The sequence below is a fragment of the Alternaria atra genome (genome assembly GCF_907166805.1).
Source record: "Alternaria atra isolate CS162 genome assembly, contig: 25, whole genome shotgun sequence".
Classification (NCBI taxonomy): domain Eukaryota; kingdom Fungi; phylum Ascomycota; class Dothideomycetes; order Pleosporales; family Pleosporaceae; genus Alternaria; species Alternaria atra.
The window spans coordinates 681,730-697,297 of NW_025091323.1; the positions used below are offsets into that span (position 1 = coordinate 681,730).

The following is a 15,568-nucleotide window of genomic DNA, read 5'->3' on the forward strand; positions in this document are numbered from 1 at the left end:
TCAGCTAATGGATCAAACATGGAAACAGGACTGTTGGCGGGGGTGTGGGGGTACGCATCATTTCACGGCAAGTCTCAGGAGGTCGAGGTGCGAACGTGTCTGTTTCTGTTGTCATTCAAAAGCAACAACTGTCACTCTCTGCGCGCAACTTTTGCTCTGTAAGTAGAATCTTCCAATAGTTTAGCATGTCTTCGGACGGCCTCACCGAAACTACCCTTCGTGGTACCGCTATCGGTCTCATGGTTGTGACAACTACCATGGTACTTGCACGAGCTATACTGCGAAGCGACCAGAAGAAACTCATTCAATGGGACGAAATATGGCTGATAGTAGGATATTTGTTGTTCATGGCCGTGACCGGCGTCTACATCAACAAGACTAGCCTTTTGTTTCGACTTCTAGCCGTTCAAGAGGGGCGCCTCGACCCATACCCAAATATCGGTGAAGATGCATTCGACGCACAGAAGACGTTCTTTTTCACCAGTCCAGGGTTGTGGCTCACTCTATGGAGCATCAAGTTCTCTTTACTGGCCTTTTACAAGAGGATCATGGTTGGTGTAAAGCTGTACCTGGCGCTATGGTGGGTGGTGCTTGGTTACTGCGTACTTGTAAGTATTCTAAATCCTTTCTATTGTCATAGTAATGACTTTCGCTTACATGAAGGCTAGACCCTGATACTTTCCGTCATATTACACATTACTGCTTGTGGACCCTCACCATCATCATGATTCATTGCGAATGGATGCGGCACTGACAATGTCAGGAAGAGTTTGATTAGCTTCTGGGAAGGATTTGCCGTGGACTTGACAACAGATCTCATGAGTAGGCTTTCCTATGTGTTCTCCAAGTAAGACGATGTACTGACATGTCGAACAGTCATGTTACTTCCAATCGGTATCATACGGAACCTCCAAATACCTCTAGCCCGCAAGATTCAAATTGGCGGCCTTTTCGCACTGGGTATTCCCGTCATCATTGCAAGTATTGTCCGAGTGATACAAGTTGGCGCAACTACTGGGGCAAATAACACAACGCCTTCGTTGACATGGCTTGCTTTGTGGAGCATCATCGAGTCATCTGTTGCTATCATGGTCGGCTGCGGTCCGGGTTTGTACCGAAAAGCCAAAGCTGTCTACAGTAATACCCCGGTACACGCATACAACAGCCGCGGCTACATCAAAACCACGGAGAACGGGAGAACAGCGACGAAAGGGAACACAGATGACGAATATGGTTTTGCGATGAAGACGATGAGCACCGATATCGCAGCTCGTGGAAATAGTGGTGGTAGTGAGGAAGAGCTTGTCGGTCAAGATACAAGCGGTAGGATTCTGGTTACGAGGTCAGTTGTAGTTAGTCACTAAAATAGGTCACACCAGAAGGACTCAATCATACTAGCTCGGTTGCCATATGTGATTTATCCACAAAGAGTGCAAGTATTACCCTATGCATTTTTGAGAAGCTCATCGCCTTTGAGAAACGAAGATTTTTTTTGCACAAGTGGCCGTGTGTAAATGAAGATACTTAGGAATAGCCATATCCAGCTTGCGTAAACTTCTCCCACGATCGAAGCTTTCCCCACTCTATGTCGCCAGGTCAAACGCAGACATGTAGGCCATTGCATGACGGGATAGTCATCAGGCGTTAAGAATTTCACGGCGAATGCGATAGAAGTCTCGGCATACACAAGATTATTGTGCGTGTCGTGGTAGGCCAACTTAGAAGTGTTGTCCAGTGGCAACTAGCAAGGCGTCCGCGACAGGGTTAGCTAGACGATTTCCCCGCACCTTTCACCGGTTTGCATCCTTGCGAATCATTCACATGAAGCATGAAGACACTCTTTGACGACCTACACTCGCAACCTGATGCTGCGAGTTCATATATTTGTTTGCTTGAGCTCACGAACTAACAGCGCGGACAATAAAGTTTTGCCTTCACGTTAACTGCGGACCTCCAGATCGTCGACAGCATATACCCTGCGAAGCGACCGGCCTTCGGAAATCGCGGCTCTACAGTATTGAGGAAGCCGAGCCCTGTCAGGTGCCTTCATCTTCCTTATGTTGTGTGCAGTCTGCCAAGATACGGTTCAGAAGATATGGGGGGCCGAGGACTATGTTCCTCATCACTCTTCGCCTGCCAACCTTGCCCAATCTGTTGAGGAAGACTGTTCTCTATGTTGTGGGATAAAGGAATATTTCGTTGCGGAATCCATTGAATGGAGCCAGTCTTGTTCCGATCCGTTTACCATGTGGCGTTTGGGGGGCTCCAACTCCGAAGATACCCTCTTGCTTTTGGTCGATTACTCAACTGCGGACGCTGTTAGTAGTTCAGAGCACCCTTTGGAAGGCCCTAATCGTCTTTTCGCCTGTTACCTCAAGCTCGTGCCATCGCTGTCTGCTCCTATCGGTTCGTCAGGGCAGCGAAATGGTAACTTAGCAACGGCCTTTTCCGACAATACAGGTTCCTCTCAGACGATCTCACTGATCAGATCCAGGCTTGAAACATGTACTATCATGCATGATCAATGTAACCAGACCCGCGATAGAGACTGGATGCCGACGCGTTTGCTTGAACTATGCGGCTCGGACAAAGACCTTAAGATACGCTTGAGGCCCCGTTCGGAACTTGAGAGCAATCGATACCTGACCCTTAGTCATTGCTGGGGACCTACAGCTAGCCAGAAGCTGCAGCTGACAGCCGGAAACTTTGAAACCTTCCGCCAGGGTATACCCGTATCAGATCTACAGCAGACGTTTCAGGACATGGCCGATGTTACCACTCGCCTTGGATTCCGGTACTTGTGGATAGACTGTATGTGTATATTCCAAGACAACCCTGAAGATTGGCGACAACAGTCGAGCATGATGGGCCAAATTTACGCAAACACCCAGCTCAATATATCTGCCACATGGGCAGAAGATTGTAGTCAAGGCTGCTTCAGCAGTCGTGATTTGTCGCGGCATTTGCATTATGTTAATGGTCCGGCTCGCGGCGCGACAGAAACAACCACATGGATAATATGTCCATGCGACGTCTGGGAAGACGAAGTGGAGTGCGCACCAGTCAACCGTAGGGGGTGGGTTCTACAGGAGCGGGTTCTGTCACCTCGGGTTGCACATTTCTCCAAAACCCAGGTTTTTTGGGAGTGCAGAGATTTCCGAGCCTCTGAGGCATTTCCAAATGGCGAGCTGATTGATGTACGATCGATGGTGGATGGCATGGTGAAACATCTACCTTCAACCAACATGTCATCCGAGAGTGATGGATTTCTCAAATACTGGAGTCAACTTACTGCAAGATATTCGTCGTGCAACCTTACATTCGACACTGACAGGCTGATTGCCTTGTCTGGAATGGCGCAGGAGATCTGCAAAAGGAGACCATCTGATTATCTGGCAGGCTTGTGGAGTAAAGATTTGCCCAATAGTCTTGCATGGATTTGCGTCTACCCGCTTGTCCGATCGAAAGCCTTTATAGCTCCCTCGTGGAGCTGGGCGTCAGTCCACAAACACAGCGCTATCGGCACCGGTATCAGATACGGTTATGGCGTTTACAACGCGATGCACGAAATGGATGTGTTGGCATGTTCGACGACGCTGAAGAATCCACAAGATCCTTTCGGTCAAGTGACGGTCGGCTTAATCAGAGTGCGCGCATGTTTGGCAGTAGTGGCTTTGACCTACAGCCCTTTCGGAATCGTGTTGCAAGCGGCGCCGGAGGACTCGTATAGTTCGATCACGATCGCGAATTTTACATCAAGAGTCTGGGAATGTTATGTCTGGATCGACACCATAGACGATGAAGGACTGCGAGAGGCATACTTTGTCCCGATCGTCACGGAAGTAGATAAACAGTCGACACGGAAGCAAAACATGTTCGGTCTACTGCTTTTACGTCTACCCTCCTCTCACTTTAGGCGTGTAGGACTCGTGAGCATCGATTGCGGTGATCACGGGGACCCTCTCAACAACATACCAAAACGCGACATAACCATCATTTGAACATTCCTGTCGCGACCACTCAAATACTCGAACAAGGTTGTTGCTTGTTCCATACCCATATCAGAGTCATAGCAAATAAGAATGCGTGAACCTGTTTAGAGAATAACGCTGATCTGCTACTTCGTACGCCGAAGACGAGAATGAGTGATCAACCACAAACCATATTATAACGCCTGATCATATCCACAGCCCATCGTAACGCGGATAGCACCGGCAAAGCCTCCCTTCCTAACAGCATCACCTCCGCCCATAAGCACCCCCCTCCTCCCTCCTCTCCGTCCTCTTAAACCCCAGACTACCCGCCTTCCTCGCCTTCCTAACAATATCCTCGCCAGCCCCCTCGTCATCCTCCAGCACCTTCCTCCGGCCATACATAGCCATTTCCTGCGCATCATCATCATGCTTCCTATCGTACTCCGACTCGCGACTGAACAACGCCATCATGTCCTTCATAGTGAGGTTCTTAATAGCCTTGCCGCCCTCAATAGCTGCATTGGCGAGTTTACGCTTAGCTTCTTGTAACTCGAGGATGCGCTCTTCAACCGAGTTGTGGATGCTGAGGCGGTAGACTGTTACGTCGACGGTCTGGTTGAGGCGGTGGACACGGTCGATGGCTTGTTCTTCGACGAACTGTTGTTGTGTGTTAGTAAGTATGCTTTGAGAATGGGAGAGATGGAAAGGTGCTTACAGGGTTCCAGAATGGCTCCATGATGACTACACGACTTGCAGCCGTAAGATTGAGGCCAAGACTACCGCATTTCAAACTACACAGCAAGACTCGTGTGCGCTTGTCTTCACGGAGCTTTTGTAGACTCGCCTCGCGGAGGTCGTTGCGCATACTACCGTCATAGCGAGTGAAGTTGTAACCTGCGCGCTTGAGGAAGGGCTCGATAAGATCAAGCATCGACGTGAACTGTGAGAAGACGATGACCTTGTGTTCGTCAGTCTCCTTTTCGAGAATGGTAAGTAGTTGGCGGATCTTGGTAGATGGCACAAGGTCCGAGGCGTTGTAAGAGGATTCTGAGGTTTCGGAGTCCGAGGCATCGTCTTCTGAGTTGGATTCAGAGTTCGACGCGTCCGAATCAGCGTCGCTCTCGCTGTCAGCCTCCTCGCTATCGGCGTCTTCATCGTCGGAATCAAGGTTGACGACTTTCTGTGACTTCTTAGCCAACTTCTTACGAGCAACAGGTGCATCATCCTCGCTATCAGTGTCGTGAACGACGAACGAGTCCAAGTTGCTCCTGCTCTGATCCTCATCCTCGGATGTGTCTGAGTCTACTGTAGCAAGCGTGTCACCACCACCTTCTGCGTTCTCATCGTCGGTACCACCAGCCTTGCCTAAGTCCTCAGCATGTTGCTGTTCTTCAGGAACGAGCCACTCGCCCTCCTCTTCTTCGTCATCACTATCGACCACGACGCGGCGATTGCGGGAATGTTTCGCGGCGGCAGGCTTTGCCTCTTCTTCGTCATCGGAGTCCACGACTGGTTTTGGCCGCCGATCCTTCTTGGACTTGCCATCCTTGTGCTTGTGTTTGCGGTGTTTCTTCGACTTGTGTCTAACGTCTGTTAGTATACCGCGTTGATGGGGCTCCGTTCGATGTTGACTTACTTCTTAGTAGACCCTAGAAGATCTTCTTCGCACTCTATACAACGGGCTCCACCAGTAGCTGTGTTGTCACTATTGAGATGGTTCTGGCATATGTCACAGCGCTTGGCCGCAACGCTGAGCCCACCTAGGAGATCCGCAAGGTCGTCGGCATCGTCTTTGGCTGCTGCTTTCCTAGGAGTTTGAAGGCCAGCTGCAGCATTCGAATTCGAGCCGGTTGTCAAAGCATCCTTATCACCTTTGACGTTGCTCTTTGTGAGGTTTGGATGATTGCAAGCCTGGCGCAGACGGAGAAGTAATACCAACGCTCCAATATAATCTTGCTTCTCACCACCCATCATCTCATCAAGACGGGCTTGTGTGCGGTCTCGTAACCGGTCGTAGAAGATGCGCTCTTTAGTCGTGAACTCTCCTATGATGGTCTCAACGTTTCGCGCAACGATGTGGAAAGCTGGCCTCTCCTCTCCCTCCTTGGCTTTGCCGCCGAAGTTGAGCGCGCCCTCCTTTCGTAGCACATCCTTTGTCCGACGCTTCATGAAAGCACGCAAGAAGACTTGAAGTCGCTTCATGGCAAGGTTGCCGCGACCGTTCTTCATTGGTTGCGCTATAGAATCCTTCCAAGCAGAAAGTTCGCAGTAAGGTTGTATACGAAGGAACTTGATCAAACTCTGTAGCTCGTCAATGTTGTTCTGCATCGGTGTACCAGTAAGACACCATCGGTAATGTGAACGCAGCTCGTAACAAGCCTTAGCCATCTTTGTGGTACGATTCTTGATGGTATGTGCCTCGTCCAGCATGATGCGATACCATGAGACGGCGAAACAACCCTTCTTCAGACCATCGGGGCCATCACCACATTTCGCGTAGTCGGTAGCCAAGCTGTTGAAGGTGGTGATGACGACGTCATACTGCTTCAGCTTCTCAGCTGATTCTGTGCGGTTGGGGCCGTGGTGTACGAGGACTTTGAGGGCGTGTGACTTAGTGACCTTGCTCTTGATCTCGGCTTCCCATTGCTTGATCAGTGCTAGTGGAGCGATGACGAGTGTGCCTTTGCCGGTGGAGTCGGAAATCTTGTTCTTCTTGTTTTCTGGCTCTACACCTTTCTCTGGCCGAGGATTCGATAGGATGAGGGCAAGAGACTGCACAGTCTTTCCGAGACCCATGTCATCTGCCAGTATACCACCCTTGGGCAACTTGGCCTTCTTGTTGTGATTACCCGTCTCCTTCTCGATCATCCAGGCCACACCGTCTACCTGATGAGGTAGTAGCTTCACCTTGAGACCTTCGACTGTGCCGTCGTCTTCTTCCTCTTCTTCCTCTGGTTCGGCCTCTGCCTTCGCCTCTTCATCCTTGACAGCAAGCGCTTGTAGCCGGTCAGCTAGGGAGTTGCCAGCGTCTTCCTCTTGTTGCTTCTTCTTCTTACGAAGTCGCGTCCTCGGAATCTTCTCGTTGTCCTCATCAAAAGCGCCCTCAAGCAGCGCTTTGATGTTCTCGCTAGCCGCACCAGAGTCGACGTAGGCGTACGGGTCCGGCTCGCCAAATCGTCCACCCTCTGCTCGGATGGCCTCATCTGGGTCAAAGTTGTCTTCATCGTCCAAGATTACCGTCTGACGCGCCTGCTGTAGCGGGTTATGTGTCCCCTTGTTCAATGGTGCGAAGCCATCAGCGTGGCCCATGGAAGAATATATCGGTCGGGGAGGTGGGAGACTAGTCTTTGGTGCGGGGTTGTACGGTCTGGCGATAGGTACTGGACCGCCTTGAAATGGTCTAGGCTGAAACTGTGAGGCGGGAATCTCGAAGATGCCAGAGCTAGTAGACGAGGTAGAGGCTGTGCTGTAGCGTGAGCTTGATTGTGCGGATGGCACTTTGAAGGGTCGGTTAAGGGTATCCATGCTCTGGCTCGAACTTGAACTCTGTGAAGGCCTAGAGGGCGCGGAGTATTGCGACGGTAGCTTAGTCGTCTGCCTATGTTCCGGCCGCATCTGTCCTGGTTTGGGTTTATTGAAGAGGTGTGCAAATTGTTCGCCCCGGTCCTTCTTCAGTGGGTTCCTGAGCGGGCTCGTCTCTCCAAACTGTGGTGCGGGGTTCCTGAGCTCCTGTAGAGGCTTTGGCGGGGGCGCTTTTCCATCGCGTGGTGCTGGAGCCACGGGGGGCTCACGCTCACGCACCATCTTCAGTCTGCGTTGGAGGTCTTCCTTCTGCTTTGTGTGGCTCGCAGGACTCTCGATATCGTCAAAGAGGGTACTCGAATCGCCGAGTAGAGAGGTTGACTGTTCGTGAGGATAGTCGCTATCGTCCGATGTGTAGGGATGTTTGGTTGCCGCTGGGGTCTTGAATGCGGGCTTCTGTGCGGAGGAAAAGGTGTCGACCGGTCGGAACGGCGCACGGTATTTCCGTTGGGTGCATTGACTCATCGACTAATCCAGTCGTCGGGTCAATCTGCGAGTATTTTTGTAAACGTGCAGTTGTCGCGACGAATATGCCCCTCGTGTTGTTTGCCAAATTAGGCGCTCCACTCGGCGGAGGTTGCCACGACGAAGGGTAAAAGTGGGGCACTCAACACGTGGGACACGCGTAAACAACGACGCGTTATCACAGGATCTACGTCATCTTAGCTCAGGATCTATCCTCATCATTATTCTCAAACACAGACCCTGTCAAGACAGTGGCACGGGTGCGAGACAGCAGAGCGAACGCATCACTGGAAAATATAGGCGTCTATCCGGTAAGGCATTGGAAAGCTAAAACTACAACAATAAGACACCCAGGACATCTCAAGCTTCAGTGCAGGCCCTCACATCTTTACCCAAACGTTTTCCTGTTTCTGCCTCCTCTTCGCTTCGCGTGCAGCTAATATGATAAGTCCCCCAGCCACCAACACACTCCCTGAAAATGCCTGTGCACCAGTGTACGAGCCACCATTCGACGTGATGATAGCACCACACACCGGCGAACCCAGCAACGCGCCAATTCCAATAGCCGCAAACACAATCCCGAACGAGGCTCCCATCTTCGACGTATCAGAGATGATAATAGGAACGATGGCTAGTGAGAGAGACTGAACACCTCCGACAGACATGCTGTAGAAAGTTGTCCACACGTATAGTCCGGGGGCGGAGTGTACCGGGATCCAGGTATACATGCATAGTGCAGAGCAGAAGATGAATGTAATATAAACGTTCATGGTACCGCAGTATCGGGCAATCAGACTGGGTAATAATCGACCTGCAAACCCGATGCCGTTCAGGACGAGGGTAAGGTTGAGCGAGTCAGTGTAGGACATTCCCCGCTTTTCTCGCGCGTAGGAGCTGAGGAAGAAGAACGGGAAGAACACACCCAGAAAAGCCTGCGATTCTGTCAGCAAGGTGCCCACGCTTTATGAATGGGTAAAAGGACGTATCGTGAAGAACCTACCAAGAAAGACCCCACAAGGAGTAGATTGAACGCAGTCTCCCTGAAGACCGAGAGATCCAAAAGCGGGCCTGACTTCCTAGGCGCTTTCTTCGGCTTTCCGCATACCAAAGCGACCGCGAAAGTCCCCAATTGTATGAAGCCAATCGCTCTCAACGTCCACCCAAAGCCAATCGTAGGTAGCAACGTCCGCACCATACTAGGGTAGATGAGACCTCCGGTTACACTCCCGCAAGCAGCTATACCTGTAACCAGCGGAAGTCTCCTCTTAAAGTACGTCGTTACCAGCGCCGACATAGGCGTAAGCAAACACCCGTTTCCTAGACCCGTGCAGACACCCTGAGCGAGGAGGACTTGCCAGTACGTCTCGCTCAAGGATGTCATGAAGGTTCCTAGTACGACTAGGAACGCGCCAGTGCCTGTGACATAGCGGTAGTAACCGGCGTCTGTAAGGCGTCCGCTCACAATGCCTGTGAAGAAGAGGAGGAAGACGGCTATGGAGCCTACCCAAGCGATGTCGGATCGTGTTTTGTGGAGTGTCGAGACGTAGTAGGTTTGGAAGACACCGTAGGAGATAATCATGCCCCTTTTTGAGGTGGTCAGCAAAGTTCGAAGATTTGAGTTTGCTCAGCTGGTTTCTTACCATGTATTCATAATGGCGAGGAAGAAAGCCACCACTATCGGAGTAACGAAATTAGCATTTCAATGAACTCGTCCCGGACGATCTTGCGACGTACCTGCAAGCCAGGCTACCAAGCCCCCTTCTGGTGGTGCCTGGGCAACTACTCCCTCCTGAGGTTGCTCCTCAACACTCAAGCTCGAAGCCGCCAAAGTCGCTGACCCTACATCTTCATAGACCGGCTGGTCATGGTCGGGTGTTGTCGACAAGACTTTACTTTCGTAGTTTTCCATGGTTTTTCTTCCAAACATGATAACTTTGTCTTTGTCCAAGATCACCAAGAAAGGCGTGTTGATTTTATCCAGGTTCTGCAAGGAGGTGCTTGTCGGTCGTCCCAGCAGGTTGGAACTATATATAACAAATTGCTCCAGCCATGTACAAGATGAGGTAATTCTTTCCTCGTCCGAATTCTCTCACAGATTGATAATCAGATACTAGAGTCATGGTTTGTTTGAGGACCTGCCATGTTTTGGGGCTAGATGGCTATGGCGCTAGGCTAAAGATGGTACCAAATGCCGACCCATAAGTTGTATCATATACACAAAAGTTCATCTTCTGCTCGCTGGCAGATCTTGTGAAAGATTTTGCAGACTTTCGGTTCGGCCGAGTTGTTGCTGTTGAAGTTACACGACACGTAATGCGGGAGACTTTGCCAGGAAGTCGCCACCATAGTTCAATGTATTTGTGTAACCATTTGCTTTGTCGATGAATTTTACTTTGCACTATTTCAAGTAGAGATATACGAACGATAGATCTGCAAACAAGTGTCTTCCTGGCGTACATGCATTGTTTGCAACCCTAGATGTATCCATGAGTTTTGCTGGAGTTGAAGATAAGTTGAATGATATGCCTCGAGGGATTCACGTATCGTATCCGATTCTATAGAGGTCATGAGTAGTATCTTTGATCGCTCAATCACTACTGTAATATATTTGGTTCTACAAAAATGACTATTTCCTATATTTCCTTCCAGCTCAGTTGATCTCTACAGCCTTACCAGGCTTCAACCAACGAACCTTCTCCAAGACACCTTCCTCCTTGAATTCCTGTGCAAGCTCATTTCCACCTTGTTTGAAGTGGTCCCACGACTCGTAATGCATGGGAACAAGAACATCCGCATTAAGGTCGCGAAGGAGGTGAGCAGCCTGTCGACCATCCATGGTGATCTGTAAAACATCGCCTGGTTGACCTGGTTTGCCCTCGTCGGTGAACTCGTAGAAAGTTGCTTTACCGCAATTCATAAGGGCGACAGTGATATGGTACTTGTCCGCGATTTTTGCGAGCTCTTCGATGTATACCGTGTCGCCAGAAAAGTAGATAGCATTCGGGCGGCCATCGGCTGCGACCCCAAAGTCCTCAGTATGTACAATGAATCCGACGCACTCATGTCCGGGCCAGTGCTTGCAGGGTGTAGCAGTGATGTGGAAGGGTTTCCCGGCGATGCGAACATCCCTCTCCTGCCAATCGCTGAATCCGAGAACACTGGGTCGCGGTGCGAGGTTTTTTGCGCCATCGTTGGTTGTTACGACGTGACGGCCATCGAGGAGTCGACGTCCAAACTCGTCGAGGTTATCGGGGTGGTTCTCGTGACTCAGGAGAACGGCGTCGATGTGTGGTAGCTCGTCTAGCTTTAGAGCAGGGTCATCGTGAACTTTGAGTGCTGCGACATCATCCCATTCGGTACCAGCTGGAGAGAAGAAGGGGTCGGTAAGGAAAGTAATGCCATCGATGTCGAGGATGGCGGTAGCCGTTCCGATGTGTGTGATGCTGATTTTGTTCTTGAACGTGGAAGCCGACATGATTGCGCGTGGGAATTACGATACGGATCGAATTGTAGAATACTGATGATAGAAGGGTGGGAGGTCTAGTATCGGGCTGATGTCCTCCAATTCACTGGAATGCAGCCATTGGCTTTATATCAACGCTCGCCAGTGATGAAGTCCATAGTGGATTTTAGTCCACATGAAGTTGGACGCCGATGAATAATCCGATGCGTTGCTTGATCATCAAAAGAGAATTTTCGCATGATTTGATGAGGGCTGGTAAAGTGAAGAGGAGGTGCCGACGATAGCTGGGTGTTGTGACGCTATAGCGGCAAGCGCTAAGATCAATCAAGTGTAATGTCGGAACGGCTCTGACCTCTGGACAGCTAAGCCGGCGCTAAGCTCAAAGAGGCAGCATTACTTCCCGCAATGTGCCTGCGTCACTGAGCTCTCAGTCTTACCTCCCAACGTCCAAGCGATGCATCCTCAGCTAATGTCGTCGTAAACCAGCTCTTGCGGCAGTGCCCCACCCTACACTATTCGTTTCAGGACTGAAAACCCGAACCTCATCCCTAGCTTCCGATTGCGGTACCATATCGCGGTCGCTCATTCGCTCACCGACGCATACCTCTGGCATGAAGGTCAGAAAAAAGAATCTCTGTGATACTTGCCGTAAACGCAAACTCCAGGTCTGTCCATATCATTCCGTATCTCTGCGACATGTAGACTAATTCTATTGGTCTTTCAACAGTGCGACGGCAAACGCCCAGCATGTACCCAGTGCGTTTTCGGTAAACGAACATGCGAAGGGTATCCAGATGCCTTATTCGTACCCTTCGTTGCGACCAAAACGGCAGCAAAGCCAAGGGCGACGCGTCCGAAACAGGTATCGCAGACGACACAGTCGGTCTCAGCGTATGCGCAATGTCCTTCCGTCGCCGAATCGGGGTCTGCTCAGGCTAAGGATTCACTTACACTTTCCCAAAAGGAAACCAGTTTATCCGGTTCTTCGCCAATTTTGGATCGACCTCATCCGCAAGGCCTCTCTACGATACAAGACAAAGTAGCGTTGATCTTGCGCAACTTCATCCCGCTACATGAATTGGAATTTGACTTGCCAGATGCGGCTGAGCAATGTTCACGATTCTGCGGCTCCTGGGCCTTGGCCTTGCCAGAACTGACTGCCGACATGACAGGCCCGTTTTCCCAGTGTTTAGCCTCAGCCGTGAGTGCTTTTGCATTATCCCTTGCCGCTTTTCGAAATCATGAGAACCTTCTGGATGCCACAGCAGTGCAATACGAGGAAAGCCTCCGCCTTCTGGGACACAATCTCGCGATGGCGGGAGATACTTACAACAGTAAACTCGTGGCAGCAGTCATGTGTTTGGCTCTTACGGAGGTAATCTCGCCAAGGCCCGAGACTATCGCTCACTGATGCCTTTGGCAGTCTGTTGAAGTGCACTTAGTTGGAACAAAAGCTAACAGTATAATCGTGATAGGTGTTATCACCAACCCAAGAATCTAGTTGGCTCGTACATGTTGAAGGCGTCAGCAAAATGATACAACTCATGCCGCCCGAAACTTTCGAATCTGGTATCGAGCACATTATGCTTATGGGCTTCAGACCACTGCTGGTGAGTATACAGCTACATTGGCATCATGTCTCGTCTAATTGTCATATGTGCCAGATAGCTAGAGCCTTTATACTTCGCAAGCCGACTTTCTTCGCAGACGAACCATGGCTCACATTGCCCTTCCAATATCACCCACCGGCCCCTTTGCAGAGTCTACTAGGTGCCGCTGCACATATCCCTAGCATCCTGGAGAAAGTCGACGTTATACTCCCTGCTTCGTGTGATCGCGCTGCAGCAACCGCCGATCAACTCATCACAGAGCTGATGGGAAGCATATCGCGTCTCAAAGCCTGGGATAATTCTTTTCTCGCAAACGTTGCGGAACCACTTTATTGTTCTCGGAATATACAACAAAACCTTGGCGGTACATTCGAGTCGTTATGGTACCCGAGTCTTGGGACTGCAAACGTGTTTGTCTACTTTTGGGCTTTTCAAGTGCTCTGCCTTACCGAGATCGAAGATTTGTTGGAAAGATTCCCACACTTGAAGCATGCAGTGCACGACGGGGCGGCGTACAGCGCAGAAGCTTTTCGAGAGGAGCGCATCGAGCTTAGCACCTGCATATACAAGAGCATGGAATATATATTGCAAGATGACTTCATGTTATACGGGGTCGCATCGGCGGATTTCCCTTTAAGCATAGCATGCAAGACGCTCCAGTCCGATGCCAAAGGCCGAGCGATTCTCGAGACGCTAGACCACTCGATCATTACTCGGGCCAGAATCAGGGATGTGGGATATGTTACAGAGAAGCACTGCATATGACTTATCAAGCCTCTGTGTTGCATGCATGTTGGCATTAAGATGAGAAGAACAAAAAAAGGATACGATCTCGGTCTTGTTGCGTTTATGATACGCCGAGAACAAAATTAAGATTACATTACAAGCATCTACCATCATGAAAAGTCATCATCTGCGGCCTGTAACGAGCGCTCAATCAATTCTCGCTGATTGGAAAACGAGAGTTCAGTTGTTACATTGCTCTGGAGTCGTCATGTCAATACCAGTGTAGACCAGATGATCTTGGTTAATAAAACCAACCGCAGTACCCTTGTTGCAATCAGGAGCTTCCTGGCCATAACAGCGGAACGTAGTCGCCGCACTCTGCGTTCCACCAACCAGTGCGGTATCCAGCTCATAGATCTCAGTGCGCGTGTGCACGAAGCCCATAGGGGTGAGCGGCAGACCCGGTACGCCATCAATCCGATGTGTAATGCGGATGAGGCTACCAAGTTGGGTATCGCTCGCGCCCGACAGTTTGTCCGTGAAATCGGCGTATTGCTGGTTGCCGACACGGAGTGAGCCCATGGTGTATACGGCCTCTACAGGTATACCATTGGATTTGAGATCTGTATAGGCGATGCTTGCAAGACCACCTCCTAGGCTGTGCCCAACGATGATGGTGGAGTAAGTTGGTTCCTCGGCTCGGAGTTCAGCAAGCGCCTTTGTGAGACCAGCTTGAACGGAACGCCAACCGTTCAGAACACCTCCATGGACTTGGCAGCCGGTGCAGCCTGGTGCAGTGTCGAAGGGCATGAAGAAGAAATTGAAGTCTGTTCCGAAATCTTGCACTGAACTTGTGCCTGGGAAGGACACGATGAATTCTTTGGCGGCATCATCTTGGAATACAGCGATTTGTGTGTCGGATAGGATGTTGCTGACTACTGTCCGAACAAGTTTTGATTCGAAGGGAGGGCTTTTGCATGTTCCGAACCCGTACACAAAGGTTGCGAGTGATGCTACAGCATATCTGGTGTATCGTTGCAAAACGGGGTAGAGCTCGGGTTGAACTGCTCGGGTTAGCGAATGAAGATCTGGAACATGGTTGGTATGATATACTGAGTTCCTTGGGCCGTGTTTGCCTGTTGACGAGCTGTCGAAGTTCAGTTGGGGCAGCCTGGACGAATGGCGCAGCGAGGGCGGCGACAACGGTAAAGGTGGTGAGCTTCATGATGATGAGATGATCTGCTTGCCAAAAGTAACTCCCTCACGAGAGTGGCATCGTATTATATACACATCCTTCAATACGGAGGCACCCCCACGACTCGAGCGCTGGAGTTGAACCGACAGTCAAAAGCATGCTCTAAACACCCACCCTGAGTAGCTCACGCGCATCGTGCCATGTAGATCACCCCTATACGAAGCTACCAGCTGTCAGGTACAAAGCATTGCTTGGTACTACGGGCTTCGAGCCAGACATTGCTTTTGCTCTAAAAGAGGTCTGATGCAGTCCGGTGGCGCAAAGTGATCGTTGTGACAGGCGTTGACGGACGCCTTTGAGGATCAAGGGTCAGTAGCGCACAGCCGATCGCCATGTTTGCGCCTTCTTTTGCCGCTACGCCTCCGTTTTAGTGTATCGAAAACCACAATACAAACTTCTTAGCTTCGGGTTCGTATTCTTTAGCATATGTAGGGCTTGCGGGAATAGCCGGCAGCATATGGCTTAAGGGGAATATGGGGGATCACTCCAGGCT

General features: G+C 50.5%; 5 protein-coding genes across 6 annotated transcripts; 1 reads left to right on the plus strand and 4 right to left on the minus strand.

Annotated features, from left to right (window-relative positions):
* Positions 1 to 185: 185 nt before the first annotated feature.
* ALTATR162_LOCUS5219 (uncharacterized protein) lies at positions 186 to 1,364 on the plus strand (the record flags this gene model as incomplete). Its single annotated transcript, XM_043312837.1, has 4 exons — positions 186 to 608; positions 669 to 683; positions 768 to 822; positions 877 to 1,364. The coding sequence occupies 4 exons, from the start codon at positions 186 to 188 to the stop codon at positions 1,362 to 1,364; spliced, it is 981 nt and encodes a 326-aa protein (XP_043168772.1).
* A 2,874-nt stretch (positions 1,365 to 4,238) lies between these two features.
* Positions 4,239 to 8,021, minus strand: ALTATR162_LOCUS5220 (uncharacterized protein; the record flags this gene model as incomplete). Its single annotated transcript, XM_043312838.1, has 3 exons — positions 4,239 to 4,631; positions 4,690 to 5,557; positions 5,611 to 8,021. The coding sequence occupies 3 exons, from the start codon at positions 8,019 to 8,021 to the stop codon at positions 4,239 to 4,241; spliced, it is 3,672 nt and encodes a 1,223-aa protein (XP_043168773.1).
* Positions 8,022 to 8,401: 380 nt separating this feature from the next.
* Positions 8,402 to 9,948, minus strand: ALTATR162_LOCUS5221 (uncharacterized protein; the record flags this gene model as incomplete). Its single annotated transcript, XM_043312839.1, has 4 exons — positions 8,402 to 8,953; positions 9,022 to 9,604; positions 9,662 to 9,695; positions 9,756 to 9,948. The coding sequence occupies 4 exons, from the start codon at positions 9,946 to 9,948 to the stop codon at positions 8,402 to 8,404; spliced, it is 1,362 nt and encodes a 453-aa protein (XP_043168774.1).
* A 723-nt stretch (positions 9,949 to 10,671) lies between these two features.
* On the minus strand, positions 10,672 to 11,496 carry ALTATR162_LOCUS5222 (uncharacterized protein; the record flags this gene model as incomplete). 2 transcript variants are annotated; one of them, XM_043312841.1, is made up of 2 exons in its annotated part: positions 10,672 to 11,287; positions 11,350 to 11,366. In XM_043312841.1, the coding sequence occupies 2 exons, from the start codon at positions 11,364 to 11,366 to the stop codon at positions 10,672 to 10,674; spliced, it is 633 nt and encodes a 210-aa protein (XP_043168776.1). The 2 variants fall into 2 exon arrangements, with proteins under 2 accessions (XP_043168776.1, XP_043168775.1); XM_043312840.1 differs by having other exon boundaries at positions 10,672 to 11,496.
* Positions 11,497 to 14,060: 2,564 nt separating this feature from the next.
* On the minus strand, positions 14,061 to 15,045 carry ALTATR162_LOCUS5223 (uncharacterized protein; the record flags this gene model as incomplete). Its single annotated transcript, XM_043312842.1, has 2 exons — positions 14,061 to 14,884; positions 14,934 to 15,045. The coding sequence occupies 2 exons, from the start codon at positions 15,043 to 15,045 to the stop codon at positions 14,061 to 14,063; spliced, it is 936 nt and encodes a 311-aa protein (XP_043168777.1).
* Positions 15,046 to 15,568: the final 523 nt, after the last annotated feature.